We start from the raw sequence: 18,668 nt of genomic DNA on the forward strand, positions 1-18,668 counted from the left end.
GGAACATAAATATTACACGAAGTTTGCGTTAACGAATATTATTTAACGCCAATAACCTGTCGCGTGAAAAGATTACAGATTGTTAATTATTCTTAAATGGCTCAATTAGGTGTAATATAAGTCGGAATTGACATTAAATTCTCACATTAAAAGTCAATGCCAGTTGTTCGTTGAAACGCTTTGTTTCAATAAAGATTGCGAGAAATCTGCGGATCAACCACGTTTCACAGCGTGATCTCTTAATGACCTTGCAACCATATTAATATTTATGTGTCACTTTCAGTTCATTCCATATGCTGTTTACAATGGCTACAATGTAGAGCAGTTATCTACTGTTTAATATCAAAGTTGGGAAATGAAAATTGAAAGATTAAAACTCATTAAAAACTCATTAAAACTCATTTATTTCTGTAAATAGGCTTAAAAAAAGCACTTTTACACGTCCCAGTATTAACCCTACCACTGCTTTAGGACAAAAATGGGCCAGTGCTGAGAAGAAGCAGCGCAAGAAACTCAGTCACTATTATAGATAGTACTCCATATACATTACATGATTTTGAGCTGTTAGAAATGACCTTCATTCAGTTACTACGCAAACTTCTTGACGGTTTTTCTTGACAGAGGTATATAGGTACCTGTTTAAAAAATTATGACTAAATTACACATACATACAAGTACATTTTATATCGTAGTCGTTACGTTGAGCAAAGCCATAAATAGAAGTTAAGTGAAGTATAGCCGTTCGTCGTACTTAGGTGTAACGAATTTTGTCATAACTTCCTAACCTTGACGTTTATTCGCTTAAAGCTAATAGTACTACTTACTACGTTCCTTTTTATGTCTGTACCTGTCCCAAAATGTACTAAGTAAAGGTATAGAAAGCCAATGTTATCCCCAAAAATTGGAAAGTAGGTGAAGACAAGATTAGGTTCAAGCATTTGGTATGCAATTGATTTAGACCTATTACGATAACGTCGTATCTACAGTGTTATTTACAAAAAAAAACAAAAGCTAAAATGACATTTTCATACTAAATGTCAATTTAAACAATGATTTTTGTAATAAGTTCCCTACAGTTTATATTTTACTATAGGAAACCATCCTGCTTCTTGGTTCTGCATTATAAACGTCGTTATTATGACCTTGTCAATCAGAAATTACTTTAACTGTCGTTAGGTATACAATAATGCATTATTCGTAAATGCATTATTCCTTTATTGTGCAATGAAATTTAAGTAAATACTCGTAAATACTAGAAACGTTTCCGAGTATTTTCCTTCAAGTTATTTTTGTGATAAATGCATTTAGGTATACATAATAATATTTTTTGCAAACGGCAAGAGACAGTTTATTTTCTTCACGGTCAAGTTAAAGTGCACAATTAGTTTGACATTCAAAGTATACATATTATGGTAGTACTATTATACGTGTATGATTACACGATTTATAAAAAATATATCGCTTAAAGTTAGTAAGTACTAAAGTTAAAAGAATTCAAACAAGCAATACACGCTCTTCTAACACAAACTGTCAATAACATTAAAATTTTAATACCGATATATCCAAAAACCATCGGCGCTTCGCAACTCGATCCATAATTTCTTTACTGTTACTATATTCGTTGCCCAAATCCCGTTTTATGATTTAGAAACGAGTTTCCGCCGCAACGATCAAGTTAATTTGTACATACGCTTCGACATAATTCCTCAATGTCAGGCCTATCATAGTTAATAGTTACGTTGGTTTAGTCGTTTTAAAGTCATGGTTGAACCAAGCCATTTTCGTTGCTAGTGATTTTTCATAATAAATATTTTTTATTTTTTTCCAAAGTTGTGCGGACATGACCCACTGTGCGTGAGTGGAAATATAAAATAGGGTTTGAAAAGTGGAAATAGTGTTGTGTGATGGCGCTTAGTGTTCTGATTCGGATAAACCGTTAGCTACCCGTGTGCATCGTGATCTATAGATCATGGTGTCGTCATCGCCGCGCGCGCAGGCCCGCTCGCAACATGACGTCGACCCAGAGAGAATAAAGGCGTACTCAGTGAGTATATTGTGTAACACTTTTTTGTAACTGTACTTTAGGCTATCGTGGGCCTAGTTCGGCTTGAAAGACAATTGGATTGTTTATTCAAATGTTTCTGTGGTAATCTTCTAAAGATATTAATACATCTGTCAGTCATGTTGTTTTGGACTCGTTATGAATTGAGAAAGTTGTTTACGGGGACTAAAGTTTCGTCTCTGAATGGTATTATTTATGCTAAGTTAACGAGAACGTATTAAAATATCGATTTAGATACATTTATGTGGTCTAATTATAATGACAGGTATCTACGTAGTTAGAATTACACATATTTATGTAGAGACTTGTCTGCATTCCAGTAACTACATAATAAATATTTTAAATGAATAGCTGTACATAATTGTTTACAAGTAAATAGATCTATATTTATACTGAGTCCATACAAAACTTGTTCATGGACAAGGTTTAGTAGCATACATACATAGACAAGTGGCTATAAAACGTAAATATTGATAAAATATTGTACCTACCTCTACTGAAGGATTAGTTGGATAATACCAAACTTTTCCTTATTGGTTTCCCGTGTTTTTGAAGATCTCTTTGACTATATGGCTAAGGTCTCGAATTGCATAAACTATTGCAATGTAAGCAGTAAACGATCATATACCATTTAGCACAGTTCACACAGCTATGTTAAATAACAAATCATTGAACAGTGGTCAGTAAACAAAACAATATTGCAATGTTACGTGATAGAGACAATTGGGGCCATGACACCAGCGAAGCTGTGCTATTGTATTTATGCAGTAATGCGTTTGTGCACCAAGAAACAAAACATAGAATTAAATATAAGGAATGAAAATTTAAAAAATCTGCCATAAATTTTCTAAATTGATCTCGTCGTGCTCCTTGAAGATTAAACAGTTATATTTAGCTTGTTTTCCTTATTAAGTCTTAAACGGTTAGTTTCTAATTGCAATCCTTTTTTGGTATGACAGCCTTTTTTGCGAAAGCTCGTTCATGGTTTCTACTTCTAAACATTTATATTAGTTAGGTTTTTCGGCACCAGGACTCTTCTACTTTGTTAACCGTGAACACATTTTGATTCATAAAAATGTTCATCTAACATTATGGCTGCCGCGACACAAGCACAGCTTAGTGCAGCAGCCGCTTAGAATAACAGACTGTAAACCCTTTGTTGACAAATAAATACTTTTTACTTTAGTAAGTAAGTAAGCTTTTACATTGCACCCGCTTGTTCCATGGCCTCGATGGGAGCGGTGCGGGCCACACTGTCGCGTTCTAATTCTTGGTTGCGTAAAGATTACACTGCTCACATAATGTTCTCGACAGGCTTTGTAACATGGTTATTAGCCATATATTACCAGAATGCATGATTGAGCACCGTTGATTATGTAGACCGGCTTATTTCAAAAACCATTTATTTCAATTAGAGCTATGAAAGTTGGTGCATAAAATGAGGAAGAAAGCTCTGTGCTATATTTGGTGTAGTGGGTATATTTTGATTACTTGATGAAAACATTGGCAAAGCGATGGGCGAGACCTACTCGTAAAAAACTGGTATATCTGATCGCGGAACTTGAACGATGTACTCAGATCATAACCTTCACATGTGTGTATTTATTATACCACACCACACAGTAGCAAATAGAGATTTTTATAGAGGTTTTTGTCTTGTCAGCATAAAAGTAGCCCAAGATACGACCTCCTTGTATCCTCCGTTCTCATATTGACTCTTTCAAATTTTCAACCTTCAAAAAACCAAGATAGATCCGGGCTTCGTTCAAACAAATCTGTGTAAATAGTACCTCGTTGATTTACGTCAACAACGGCCATTTGCAAAAGCGTTATAATACAGCACTTCAGTGTTCAGGGCAAAGAATAAACAAAGGCATAAAACGGTCATGATCTCCGGCCCACTGGCTGTGAAATGCACTGGACAGGATTACTGACCGAGTTATGTTTACAACTCTATGAAATATTCTATATGTACAGTTAGAGTCGAATAATTCCTGACACCTAAAGTAGCCACAAAGTTCGCAACACGTCTTTGTTACAATCGGATTAAGGTTATGTTGTCAACTTTTTTTCCACTTTGGGTGTCACGAACTATTTGACGCTGAGTGTACATAGATAAAGGCACTTGTTAAACCGCTAACTATTTAGGTGGTATATTCAAATTCATATTCAAATGCAATCAATTTGTTGCCTATTTTTAATATGCTAACGACTCGTTATTCACTGTATATTTTTACGTATATTAATGTTACGAACGAGCGTAATTTAACTACGCGGTAATAGACATTTTATTTATCAATAGCTTATAATTATTTTATAAATATACAAACAAACAATTACATACATACAAACAAAATGTCTTTGAAGCGCTTGCTAGCTCCCATACATACATAATTACAGGCATGGTAAAGTTGAGTAGCTTAGGTATGTGCTAAAGATAGCATAAATAAGTTATGTATGTAAAATATAGATAGACCAAGTAAAAAGTAGGTAAACAAAAACTTTAATATAAGGTTCGTGTTTAATGTCAAGTCAGATTGGGCAAAGTATAACGTAAAGTTAAGTAAGTACTTAGTTAAGAACATTATTTTGTAACAAGTATTCAATATTAAAAGTTGTTAAGTCTCTGCGACAGGTACAATAATCTTTTTTCGGCGAAACTGAAGAAAAATGTACCATACTTTAAGACTACTTCTTATAGATTACAATATTAAGTAGGTAAGTAGTTTTAGAATAACTCACCTATCGCAGCTTAAAACAATTCTAGAGCTGCTTATTTGACACATTTATTTAGCAAAACCGGTTTAAATGTACTTCTGTGAATGGGTTCAAATGCATTCAGACTTTCGAAGAGAAATACTATCTAGTTTGTTCCAGGAATAACACAGAACTTGTGTGAACCCAACTCTGCCATTGTCATGCAAATCCAGTGACCATTGCGTAGAAAATTGTTGAACCGCACAAAACTGGGACATAGTTTTACTTGGCTAAGTGAATTCCGAATTATTCGAGTCCAGTCGAGATGTTTCCGAAATGTTTGCATTGGCTTTAGTAGTAAAATGGGTTGTCAGTAATTTGACGTAATCTACTTCCGAAAGCTCTCAAACCTCAAACTTAATTAGGCTTTTGGCCATCAGTTGTTTAGGTCCATCTTGTCAGCCATTAGGTCGCACACGAAAGTTTTAAAGCTTTGTCCAATTAGGTCAGTGAGAAAGGCTACATGACACTCCAGGGTCTCTGTGCAATATCTGTAATTTAATCGAGTCTAGTCAGAAACTGAGATGTAGTGCCTAAAAGATCTCAATATTTTTTTATAATAACGCCTATGTACTTCATAAGGGTGCAATAAAGTTTTGTGTTATAGTTTCCGTCAAGCAAATAATGTTGTTGGTTCAAACTACTTCAGCCATTTACTAAATGTTACTCCACATGTTATTTTTGACATCAGTATAATAAAATCTACAATAAGCATTTTTAAACCGTAAAACTGTATTATAAGAGATGTTCTTATTTCAAGTCTATAAATCCCACCATGAAACCCATTCCATTATTTTTATAACAACTGCAGTGATCACATAAAAAATGTCGTGAAACTCGTTATAACATACATCAAAAATGCAATATCGTAGAAATCTCAAAAATTCACCGACATTCTATAATAATAGGTCAACTACAAAAATGGCGGGTATGCAGTGCCCTGCATCCAACAGGCGTATAACTGGCTGTACAGGCCACAGCACATCGGACTATATTTGTGCTGAAAAATAGTACTTATTAAAACACAAATAAGGTGCCTCCCAGTGTATATCTTGCCTTGATCTGTCGTAATATAACAGCAGAAACTGGCAGGAAAATTATTTTCATACTTAGGTTTACATTTAGGTTGGTCATCTGTCACAGACTATTTTCTCAGAAAGTACTTGATTGATGGTTTTGATGATTCAAATAAGGTCGTAATGAGCCAATAGATTAGCAACTCAAAAACATCTTTTCAGGGATCATTGTGGTCTTCTTAAATATTTTTAATTTGTAAAAATGCACGAAGAAATAATTTGAACACAACATTTCTGTGTAACCATATAGTGATGAAAATGTTACAGACGCTATGATTAGGTATACATGTATGACATTAATTTTAATCCTTATTTTAGTCTAAGTATCTAGACGATAAAATATAAATTGTTTTGAAACTAGATAGCCTTAGGCTGGGTTGCACCATCTTACTTTAACTTTAACATACGTCAAAAATCTGTCAAATTCCGTACAAAATACACCGGTTATCGTCATAGTTACGGTTAAAGTTAGGTGGTGCAACTCAGCCTTAATATACGGAACCCTCCGCTCACAAGTATAGCTTGGTCGGCTTTACAATGCGAACTGATGTAAACACGTGTAAATGACGTCAGAGGCAGAGAAATATGTATTCACATACAATGGCGCTATATTGAGATGAAGCTCTACCTAAACTTGCTAAAAGTGAGTTATGCTCTTTTACGATTCGTGATACAAATACTACGTAGTATTATTAATACGATGTAAGGTTGCGATAAAGTAAAATAAAGTGTTTAGCTTTGCATCAGCTCAATCATTGACGTCACACTTCTACCATCTTTGTGTAATAAAAAATTGCATGGGAGAGTCGCTATTATAATATTGATATGCCGAAAAAAGTGTAAAGTTTGGTTTTGTTCGAAAAGTTTAATTAGTGCTTCATTTATTCATTAATTGCCGCTCATTATTTACTTTTAGTTAATTAAGCAATTATTATTTGTAGACGTGGGTACGATGAATAGCAATTAATTAGTAGAAAGAGCGTAATACTAATTAATTTAATTTAATGACAACTATATTTTCAAAGTAATTTATTAGTGAATACCTTTTTAATATTATTTAGACGTTAATTGTGTACCATAAAGTTGTAAAATAGATGAAACACCTACGTTGACAATATAAGTACTAATTTTAGATTAATCTATTTTACGAAAACAATAACCTACTTCTCTTTTTTATATTTATGTACTGGCCACATTAAAAAAAGAAACGTAAAAAAGAGTAAATTTATTTTCTTTTTTTGCGCCTAAGAGTTTTGCTATAAGTTTTTGATTCGAAAATCGAATTCTTAAAAAAAATTCGCGCTCTAATTTTTTTGGCCAAGTTTCGCCGTTTCTGATTAACAATCAAACTGGTAGTTTCCCATCAAACTAAACAACTAGTAAGGCAAAGTGCATTAAAGTTTAATCCGAGTCAGTAGACTTGCCGTTTGGATAATGGAGCATTACCCCAAATAAGCATTCGGCATGCTCAAAGTACGGACCGGGAGGTATTATGTGCCAAATTATAATTTCAAAGCCAGTGCACTTTCTATATTGCTTTGGGAGATGTTTTGTTTGTTTAGTTTTGAAGGAAAAAGTTAATTTTCATTTTAACATTTACTGCCTCGAAGAGGATTTGATATTTCGCTAGGATGAGAATTAACATAACGTAACGTAACGTTCTTATGAGCTTTTATGTGTTATAAATGTAATAAAAGTGTTGATGAAAAAACAAAAAGAAAAGAATTATTATATTGTATGATTCAAATTCATCTGAAAGCAGTTGGCCAAGTTATTTCTACGCTGCCATCTTTTCTCTTCTCTTTCTGTCTATAGTTTGTGCTATAGTTTAGACATTTAGGCCTAACTTAACCGTAAAAGTAAACAAACTCTAAAATATGAGAATAGAACATCATGAAAAGTTACGATGGAACAAAATGGTTTGGTAAAAGGTGCGAATGGTTTCTGTCTATCGTGTACCAACGCATTTGTATATAAAACTATAATATAACAGATAGCTTTTTATCACCGTTATTCACTTATTGCGTTTACGCATGAATCCTCTTGAGATACCTATGATGAAATAAAGTCTAACTTTCCGAATTTCAAATGAAGAAAAACCATATTTTAATCAATTTGCATGATATTTATAAACGTGTTCATCATCTTAGATAAAAACGCAAGCATGAAACGCAATTGAAATGAAATACCGTGACATCTTATGTCCTTGAAATAGGTTTTCATTGCAACAAAAATGATTATGTATTGCCAGTACATGGTAAGTGATCAGTTATGTGTAGTTGTTAGTACAGTTATCGTTTTAAACTGACCACTTATTCATTTTAAAGTGATGTACACAAGATAACAACACATAAATCTGTTCTTGACTCAGTGCCCTTGATTCAAATCCAAAGCACTTGTGAATCTGGGCCGTGTAACGATTTCATCTCAACTTAATACATAATAAATTCTAGAGTTTAGTATCTGAAAGCAGAGAATCGTTCCATTTAGAACGGGTATAAAATATTCTTAAAAATATCTCCTTGTAGCTACAAATCTCTGATATGTATCTCCAGATAGGAATATCGCAGTAGTTTCTGGGCTAGATCTTATTCGTAGAGCTACACATTTTTCAGTTTTATTACTAACTGCCTGCTCGTTATAAATTCGCTAGCAGAAGTCAAATATTTAAAATGAAGTTTTCGAAGCGGTTCAGCGTTAATCTTCTGAATCTGAACGTTTAAACTAACTTATTATTCCAATAGTAATGTTATTTGTAGCGAATAAATCTTTTTTATAGGTTTCCCATTTTTTTGTAGACACAGACATCCAGTCATATTGGCTCTAATAAAAACTATTTTGAAATTAACATACCTATCATAGTGTCTAACTAACCAGTGTCTTCACATGCACAGTCTCTTTTATAACCATATTTTCCCAAAAATAGAGAACCAAAGATAAATCGTGACCTTGTTTAACATAAAAGAAAGCCTTTGTTATCGTGAGATGCACCATCAAATCCGAGAGATGCGCTTATCGCCAGAAAAATATCCGCTCCAAGTCGCCGTCTTGTGCCTTCATTTCCCCGCACAACGCAAATTGGTCTTATCTTTTTGTAGTAAAAAAGAAGTTTACGAAATGAAGTAATATTGTCTAAACTTCGGGTATTTTTAGCACTAAATCTCTAGAGTCGTTGTAAGCTTACCTTACTTATTGTACAGAGTAGAGATGAAACGGATAGTTGTTTGGCCGGATACCGGATACCGGATATCCGGCGAGCTGCTAGGCCGGATAGCCGGATATCCGGCGGCCGGATAGTTGTCCCATTGTCATGTTGCAAGTCGTAACGAGTTTAGCGCCGCACAGGTGCTTCAAACGCGATCAGTGGGTCTAGTAGACTAGACAAGTCACACTTTTCGAAAATCGAATCTGTTCGAATAGAATGTCAGATTTTGCCACTCGTCTAAGGGGCAGATCAATTCGGGCGATTTCGGTTGCCATCGTGAGTATGTGATTGAATAGCGAAAATTCAATTAGTTTACTTGCTGCGTAATCTGATTGAACTGCATTATACAGGGTGACTTTGAAATCGTTGGCATTCTTTTTAAAATAAGACTTTTCATGATTCCCCAAATATGAGTCATATCAAATTAATTAAAATTTCAATATTTGAAATCTTGTACAGACGACAGCACATCAATCTTCATTCTGTGGCATCTTATTTCAATGTATTAAGTGTTATTTTGCAACAAAATGTATAGGATGATGTGCTGTTGACTGTACAATAGTTTTAAACTCTTTTTAAGAGCACACTAATACAAATAAGGGAGAGTCCGCTAATTTGGACCAGTTTTTTTCAATCCCATTTTACACATAGTTTTCTTTTGTTTTTGCTAATGTCCATGGTATATAATAAAAGATACATTATTCAACTTACTATTTCATGAGTATTAATTAACATGATTGTTGTATATTTAGCACAAATCAACAAAGTACGAGTTCAGAGCTTCGGTCCAATTTAGCCAACCGGTTCGATAATTTGTACCACAGGGTTACTAAATTGGATTTCAATGAATTTCAAGCCTTTAATAAAACTATGGCAAAATATTATACGATACGTTCTTAAAAAATTAGGAAACGAAGAGGAACTGCAGTTAATAACATAGACAATCGATATTGTTTTACACGTTATCACGATTTTGAGTACAAGTTTTGTAATTCCAATTATCGTAACGCACACTTCTACCTAATCTACTTTGCCAGTATTTTGCTTTCATTTACTGTTAGTCAAACACGTCTACGCTATTATAACTTCAAAATATGATTTACTAAAAAAAATTTCAAAATCCTTTGGTAAAGTTCCATACAACTTGATGTGGTACAATTTAGCCGACTAGGTGATAGTGCTTTTAAAAAATCGGTAAAAAATATAGCTTATAAATACCGAAAAATGTTTCAAATAATTGTAATCCACACTAATTTACGCTTCTAAATAATATATTAGAAACATCCTGTGATTAAATTTAACAAAATTACAATCTAAACATGTATTGTCAAAAGTTACTTGAAAACAATGAAAAAATACTTTTCAAAATAAAACACACGTGTTTGTTGTCACGGCAAAAACCACATGGCCGATATTAATTGGTTTTAGTTGTGTATCGCTGAGTGTTGCAATTACAGACATTCAATTAATAGTTTACGAAATATAAGGGTGGTACAATTTACCCGGCAGTACAATATACCGAACTCTCCCCTACATAGTTTATTTTATTTATTAGGACAACCAAAAAGACAAACACGCATACATGGAATTACTATAACTAGAAGTGCTTAGAACTAAGTAGTTAAAATAATGACAAAAAATCTCATTGGATTTGTCTCATATTTGGGGAATGCACTATGTATTATGAGTAGTCTTATATTAAGAGGATGCCAACGATTTCAAAGTCACCCTGTATGTCATCAGACCATCAGTGAAAAAAAGATCGCCTATTTTATTTGGCAATATTTCGACATTAAAATATATTTACTATTTATTTATGTATTCGTCATTAGAGTGGATAGCCCAGAAAGGAAATTAGTTTTTTGTAAGGCCTTAAATATGGCTTTTTTGTAAATTTTTGGACTTTAGATAAAAACCGTCATTATTATAAGCAATTTTATTGATATTTAACTCAAAGATTAATGTGTTTCATTTTATTATAGGAAATTTTCGTAGTTTTTTAATATCCGGTATCCGGCCGGATAGTGGGCTACTATCCGGTATCCGGCCGGATAGTAAATTTAGGCCGGATATCCGGCCTACCGGATAGTTGCCGGATATCCGTTTCATCTCTAGTACAGAGAATTCACGCCTCAAGTATGTACAATAGAGTTAATTAAGATTTAGGTAATAGAGAAGTCTGTTAAATTAATATTAATTTAGCTCATGCCTGCTTATGGCCTTAGGATTATTTGCCTATGGTATTTCATGGATTAACTGCTATTCTCATTCCACGGCATAGATATAGTAGGTTCTTACTCGTACATATTACACCGTGCTCCAATCTCTAACCACAGTATAATTTATGTGTCATCGCTATTACTCCTTACAGGTCTTCAAGTACCTACTACTATAGCTGTTTTCCATTCTAATAAAATCCCTCTTTTGTCCCCAGGAGCAGCTCAGAAGGCGCAAAGAAGCAGAAGACCGGATCGCAGCCCAGAATGAGTTCCTCAGAACGTCGCTCCGAGGTTCCAACAAGCTGCAAGCGCTGGAGTCCACACCACCATCGTCGGGCACCGCGTTCGTCAACGATGCTTACGAGGACGATGTCAGCGACGATTCTGTGCAGTTATACGCCCTTGTTGGTGAGTACAAAGTGAATAAAAGCTTCTAAAAAGCGCTTTCACAGATCCCAAGTATTACTTTAACCCTACCACTGCAAAACTAAACACCACTGGAACAATAAATGGCCAATGCTGAGATGAAGCAATGCAAGAAACACAGTCACCATTGCCAGCCTATTTTTAATAAGATCATAAAGACTGTTTTAAGCACCTTCGGGACTTTGAACTTTCACAGCATCTATAAAGTTCAGATTGCACAATATGAAAACGCACAAGTGTACAAAGTAAGAAATATTTGTTATTACCTATCTACACTAAATTTATTTTACGTAGATTACTTTGAGTTCATACACCTACTGCCTGCCTACGTATTAAATGCTGTTGGAATAGAATCGAAGTTCCGAGAATTGGGATTGGTCGCGTGTATTTAGAACTTCCATGAATCTGGCTCAATAGCATTTAGAAAAGCTTATTAATGGTTTAGATGTAGGCTGGTGCTATTTTATCGATAAACGAACGCAAAAATATTAATACCCACTTATAAGTATCCTGAAATGTGGGGGTGAGGTCCCAATGATTAGCACACATTTGCCGAAAAAGATTGAAATAACTAGGTACATATGTAGATAGAATGTCCGCCAGCAAAAATGAACTCGTCGAATAAAAAGTTGGTACAGCACTTAGAATCGATACTTTATTCGTTGCATTTTTAGTACGAGTACTTAAACAGGTAGCGGGCAATAAAGCCCCAATATCCTGCAGCTACTTACATCAAAGTTACCTTAAATCGCGACGATCAAAGACAAGACCCTTAGCTCCTGAGCGTTCAGCATTTAGCCAAGCACATAACTGACGGTCAATATCCCTATATTATGTGCTGACAAGTGACGAAGATAGACCGCTCTAAAGCGCCTGCCCGCGGAAACCCGACACTATGTCAATAGATTATGTTAACGTCGTATACAGGGTGTTAGGTAAATGGGTATATGAGCCGACACTAGCCCATGTTAACATGGTCATATAAATGGTATGGTGAAGTCAGAAAATTGATATCTTCATTTTAATTATTTTCATACAAATCGGATTTTATAAAATATATTTTGTATGAAAATTAAAAAAATAAAATCATGTTATCAAATTTCTGACTTCACCATACCATTTATATGCCCATGTTAACATGGGCTAGTGTCGGCTCATATACCCATTTACCTAACACCCTGTATATGCTATAATATGCTAAAATGTCAACGCCTCTGCCGGCCCTCCTCTCATAGTAGGCTTGGACGTGATATAGTCCGATATTCCGCACCGATAATAGGGTTACATGATAGTAGGTTCAATAATTACTTACGTAGCAGATAAAATAACCCAGAGATCCTTTGAGAAATATTTTCTGAATACATTTTCATAGTCTTTTTTCCGATATAAAGACGTCAGCATATCAGACTGCACATTTTTGCAACTTAAGTGCACTTTTTACTACAGCTGCCACAGACAATGGTTAGCTTTTATTTAGGCAGGGGTGGTACAACTCAACGGTAATGTGCCGTCATCGCCTAAAAAATCATCTAAGATTTGGGGCAGCTAATTTTCCCTCACGTGCTAACGCACGACTTACTAAGGCTGCGTTGCACCATCTTACTTTAGATTTGACAAACGTCAAAAATCTGTCAAACTTCATACAAAAAACATCGGTTATCGCTATAGTTACGGTCAAAGTTAGGTGGTGCAACTCAGCCTAAGAATACAGGAGTGACCTCTTTACAAGCTAAGAAGTCTACTGTATTTCCCTCAGCCAGTGTGCTATAAAATGGGCAGTGAAAACGCGGGCAGGTTAGTTCCAGTTCACTCGTCGGGAGTCGAGACTAGTGGTGCTGAACTATCGACAGCCCATGTTTAATCGATAAAATATTCAAAGGCTCGTTCATTAGCGTTGGTAGCGCTGCACGTAGATTGGAAATGAGTTTAAAATTCCCGTAGGAAATTATTCTACATTATAGTGATAGACGATAATATACCGGTACTTCAACAACCTGGTGACGGGCTTATGACCAGCTATAGGAATTTGAGATGGCATAATATCGTGTTAAAAGAAGTTCCAAATCGTTATTGTACCAAGTAATGGAATTACAGTCGGAATCATTACACCAATTTTTTTGTAATTTTAACCTTTATTTTTCGGGTCTCACCTTTGAATTGAGCTGACTCTAGCTAGGCCAGTGGAGTGTTAATTATTCAGATTTATTTTCAGTTGCTCAACAATTTATTTAGCCTTTTTTCCTGATCGAGCTATTCTCACCTCTACTGCATGGTTAATATTAGACTGTAATAAGTGGAGCAGGGTGAATGCCTTCATTAGCTGAAATGAACTTTAAATCCACCGCAACGTTTATGAGCGTCATATAATATCTAATTTCCCAGGAAAAGAGTCTTTACGCGGAGTTATTTCATAATTAAGAAGCACATGGTTTCAAGTCCCTCATTTAAGGTCGGGTAAGCCACTGCTAATAAGGAACAGGTGCTTGATTCAATTTCACGAGCTTTATTATCTTACGTATAACGATTATGGTTGTCGTCGGCTTTGTTAATTATTTTAAAATTACATATAATATTTAGGTACTTATACTTAATTTGGATAACAGGATCATTGGGATAACAAACTGACTAAACATGATTGTTTCTTGTTCGTAAAAGTAATTCAACATTATTTTTCTACACTCACTTTTGAAAACTTTGATGCCAGAAAGCAGAAAGCTTAATACCAACATAAAATATTATAATTTTGCGGCTACGCCGACGTTTCACTCACCCAAAACTAGCTCAAGGGCTACAGCCAAAAGGTTTACTACCTAAAAGCACATTTGAAAATCCTCTCATTTATCCCTAGCGAGCTCCTAAGGCTCAGGTTATCTAATATGTCTCGCGTGAGACACTAGGCTCTTCGCTAGTAAACTAAATTGTGTTTGGGGAACTATGTCTCGCATACCGGCGCATAGCAAGCAATCTGCTTTTGACGTCGTGATCTAGTTTGTCGTTTAATCTGCAGTAAATTCTTGGGCTGAAATGCGATGTGCTGAATTTATGTTTTTCAATTTGTGTAGTTTAATTCGTCGTGTTGAGATATCGTACTCTATTATTTATCTACTGGGTCCTACTGGCTGCTGGACAACCAAAATAAAAGTAGACAATTCAACATTTAATCAACTGCTTCCTGAATACTTTCACTATCCGAAATTAAGTGATTATCTTGCGTTAATTCAGTTTTTTAGTATATTGTTTTACAACTACTCGACACAAGTTAGTCCCATTTTTTGAGCAATACTGGCAATACATACGACTACGTCACATTTTCATACGTTACAGGGTTGCCTGTTGGAAAAGTCTTGGATGTTAAATCATCATCATGTTGATTTATTGAAAGTACAATTAGATTTATTTATTCCAGATTATCAAGAAGTATGCGCAGCGCTCTCGAGGGTGCAAAAGGCGTTGGGAGCGAGTGGGGAGACCGCCCTAGCAGCGAGGGTGGCCAGTGCAGCGGGGACGCTGCTGTGTCCAGCGCTCAGAACTGCCCTGGCCACGAGATCAGCAGTACTCACCGCTGTCAGGCATAAAAGAAGCGGGCTCAGTACTCCACACACGCATCGGGCCACGGATAGGCTGAAAGACGTGAGTATCCATATTGTGGTAACCGTAAAATCTTGGGAAGACGAATGCGCTCTTGTTGGTCCAAAAAGAAACAAGCGGGAGTAAAGAGACTGCTGCAGATATTAGCGAGTCATCAGGCTCTACTTTACTTTCAAAGTATTTTCGCAAGCAAGGGCCCTTAGAATTTAAAATTTGAGAGCAGGGCCTTTAAAATTTCAATTGAACGACGACAACTTTAATTACGAATCTCTTAAAGGACGAATTCTAGAGTCAACGAAATGGTTTAGTTTCCAAGATTTTATAAAACGTGTCATGGCCAATTTTTCATAAGATACTTCCAAGTAAAGTCTTGACTTTCAGAAGACGCAAATTAAAACTGGTTCAGCTACAAGACTATTCTCACCTCTCGTTCCCACCGCTGCAAATCTTGTGAAGCTAGGATCCACAAATTGACCGCCGATAAAAACCCAACCAGTGAAGGTCAATTAAAAATAATTTGGCTATCAACTATCCTTTTCTTCCACAGTGCATGGACGTATTGGACGTGCAGACATCGTCAGGCGGCGAGAAGTCTGCGATAGCAGCGGAACTGCTTTCGATCCTGGGCGGGCTGGAGCTGGAGAGCCTGATCCAGGCGCACGACCAGGCCGCCGCGCTGCTTGACCCCGCGTCCTTCAACAGGGGGAAGAGGCATAAGGTCAGTACAATAAAGACTAAAAGACAAAACTAGCACTTCACAGTCTTCACACCAACCGATCTATGTACCATAAAGAATACCTCCACAGATTCAAGATTACTGACAATGACACATGTCCCTGTGATAATATAACCACCCAATCAATGTTGCATCTCGTTCAGGACTGCCCAAGATTTCAATCAACAAGACTTAGCCATAATATAGTTTGCCAAATTTACAACATCGACCCATTCAATTTCCAACAAATTATAACCAAGCAAGATTCCATAACAACATTTACCACCCACATTGAAAACATAGTTAGCAACCTAAAATCTTTCAACAATTAAAATTCTAAATCACGTAGGAGAGAGCAACGCGTAAACCGATAGCGCCGCGCTCTCTCTGAAATTAAAAATGCCCAAATTAAAAAAAAAAAAAAAAACGATCTATGTTTTTCTCGCGGTATCGGCACGTGCCAGGCCGCTTCTCTCCCCAAACATACGTATGTGAGGTAACCGTCCCCCAACAACGCCCTAGGCCGAGGTCTGAACCTCACTCAGAGGCGCCCTTAGGCTCGTTGCTTAAATTTTGAGGTTGAGAGCCACTGCGCTCATCTATTGCCCGGTGAAGCTGAGAAAGCCACTCACGGCTATCGGCACAGTACGTTGAAAGACAAGTCACCATGTAAAAGAACCATAACGATCTCTGACTTAACCAGTAAACTTATGGAAGAAAGACGAAACTTGGTTTTGCAGTCCTCAGGATAGCTCCTACCTCATGTTAATGATAACTATCTAAATACTTCTCCAAGTAGAGAGAGACGACGTCAATAGCAGAGATAATTATAATAAAATTCATGCATTAACCTATTATTATAAATTAATATAGCAATATCGTACATACAGATATCATAAAACAAAACATAATACCTAGTTATTACCTACTCACATGCTAATGAAAACATAACATTGTTGCTAAATGCACATAAATGTTTTATAGTTTAACCTTAGTTTGAAGTATCTATTATTATTAATTAATAATTCTGACTCACTGTAATCAATAAATTCTTGCTCTATTACATATTTGTATGACGCTACATAATAATATGATTATCAAACTGATAAGATTAATAATAATATTGTGGGTCCACATGTTAAATCAATATTGACTTTAGTTTAAACGATTTGCACTACTAGTAGTAGTATTTAGTAGATAGGTATGTAAATAAGTATGTACTCTACATAAATTTCATTCACGATTGATGAAAATGGCGGCATTATTTTCTATTCCAGAATAAACCTTAATTTTTTCCTACGTTTAATGCGTACTGTAGGACAAACAAATTATTAATCGTCATGAATCTTAATAACCGTCGAAGTTTTGGAATAATTTGGGAATAATTACGACGTAATTTCTGACTAAGCGATTGCGCCGGCCCTCGCCAAGTTAAATCGTCTCGGACCTTCCGCGTAAAGGTGGAAACACTCTTGTGTGTGCTGGAAGAATTTTGCGAGGACCCTAATAAAATAAAGAACTTTGCTATTAGCCGGTACGAAGCGCAATAAGTACTAAGCATCAAGCGAAGCTTACATCTGTGGGTTTTGATTTTGGCTACACCCTTACTTCTTCAGTCGATGACCCCGCTATACGGATACGGAGTTACTCGTAGCACGGATTTCAAAGACTTCTAAATTAATGAATTTCAGTTCATTCAGCGTAGCCAAGTGTGTTGTCACCTTAAATCATTTCCCCGGGTATTCGTTTGGATTTGGCACGAATTATCATAGCATTAGCATAACATTTGCACTGCGATGTTTGTCTGTATTTAGACCAGAAAGTACTACACTTAAAAGGCGTGAATCTAGGGTACCTTCGACATTATACAGCGAGAGTGGGTAATGGTCGGCGGATAAAGTAGAGCCAATGACATTATAAGCTTTAAGCGTTTAGTATAAGTTGCAAAAATCCATCGAGGAAATTTTTGTAGGTTGATATGCTCAATGCTCATGACTCTACTATGCTGTCCTACTAAAGTTCTTTTGAAAAATGTTTTTGCAAAGACAAAAGCCTGTAGAGCAGGAAACAACGTTAAATATGATATTATTAAAATAAAATATCCTGAAAACATAAAATACTAACATATTTTCTCTCTCAACACTTGTTAAAGTTTTCTGAAATTCGAGATTTCAGGAGCTTTGCCGATGCATTCGTTTTTAATCAGTTCTCAGATTAATTAACGAAAACTGAGAATGTTGTGTAATTTAATATGGACAATGTGCATCGCAGCTTTTACTTAACGAAATAATTTTCGGTTGTATTTTCGGTTATATTTTCTGAGTAGCTTAATTTAATATCATTTGTAATTTATAAAATGTGTTTGTATGGTGAATATTCAATAATGTTCATGGATTGTATACTTCGTGGCATTTAATCAATATTGTATTGTTTCAGACTGGAAATAACTATAATCACAAAGGAGAGAACGATAAAGCTTTAACCGCGCACTCGCCGGACGACCCCAGCGAAAACATCAAAATTATTAAAATTGAAAAGACTAACGAACCACTTGGTTAGTATGAAGTAAACAACTTCTAGTTTTCTTTTAAATAATAATGCCAGCTAGTTGTTCCTAGAA

At 35.6% G+C, this 18,668-nt stretch overlaps 1 protein-coding gene across 4 annotated transcripts in view; it reads left to right on the forward strand.

The window, feature by feature from the left end:
* sdt (MAGUK p55 family member stardust) overlaps positions 1-18,668 on the forward strand; it is a 135,020-nt gene that overhangs the window by 106,839 nt on the left and 9,513 nt on the right. For all 4 annotated transcript variants that reach the window (XM_028319709.1, XM_028319711.1, XM_028319710.1 and 1 more), the window contains 4 exons: positions 11,535-11,727; positions 15,152-15,375; positions 15,881-16,051; positions 18,485-18,602. In XM_028319709.1, coding sequence (XP_028175510.1) covers positions 11,535-11,727; positions 15,152-15,375; positions 15,881-16,051; positions 18,485-18,602 — 706 coding nt within the window. The remainder of the gene's footprint in view (positions 1-11,534; positions 11,728-15,151; positions 15,376-15,880; positions 16,052-18,484; positions 18,603-18,668) is intronic.

Source organism: Ostrinia furnacalis, unplaced genomic scaffold (genome assembly GCF_004193835.3).
Source record: "Ostrinia furnacalis isolate ACB-3 unplaced genomic scaffold, ASM419383v2 OfSCF7316, whole genome shotgun sequence".
Lineage (NCBI taxonomy): Eukaryota > Metazoa > Arthropoda > Insecta > Lepidoptera > Crambidae > Ostrinia > Ostrinia furnacalis.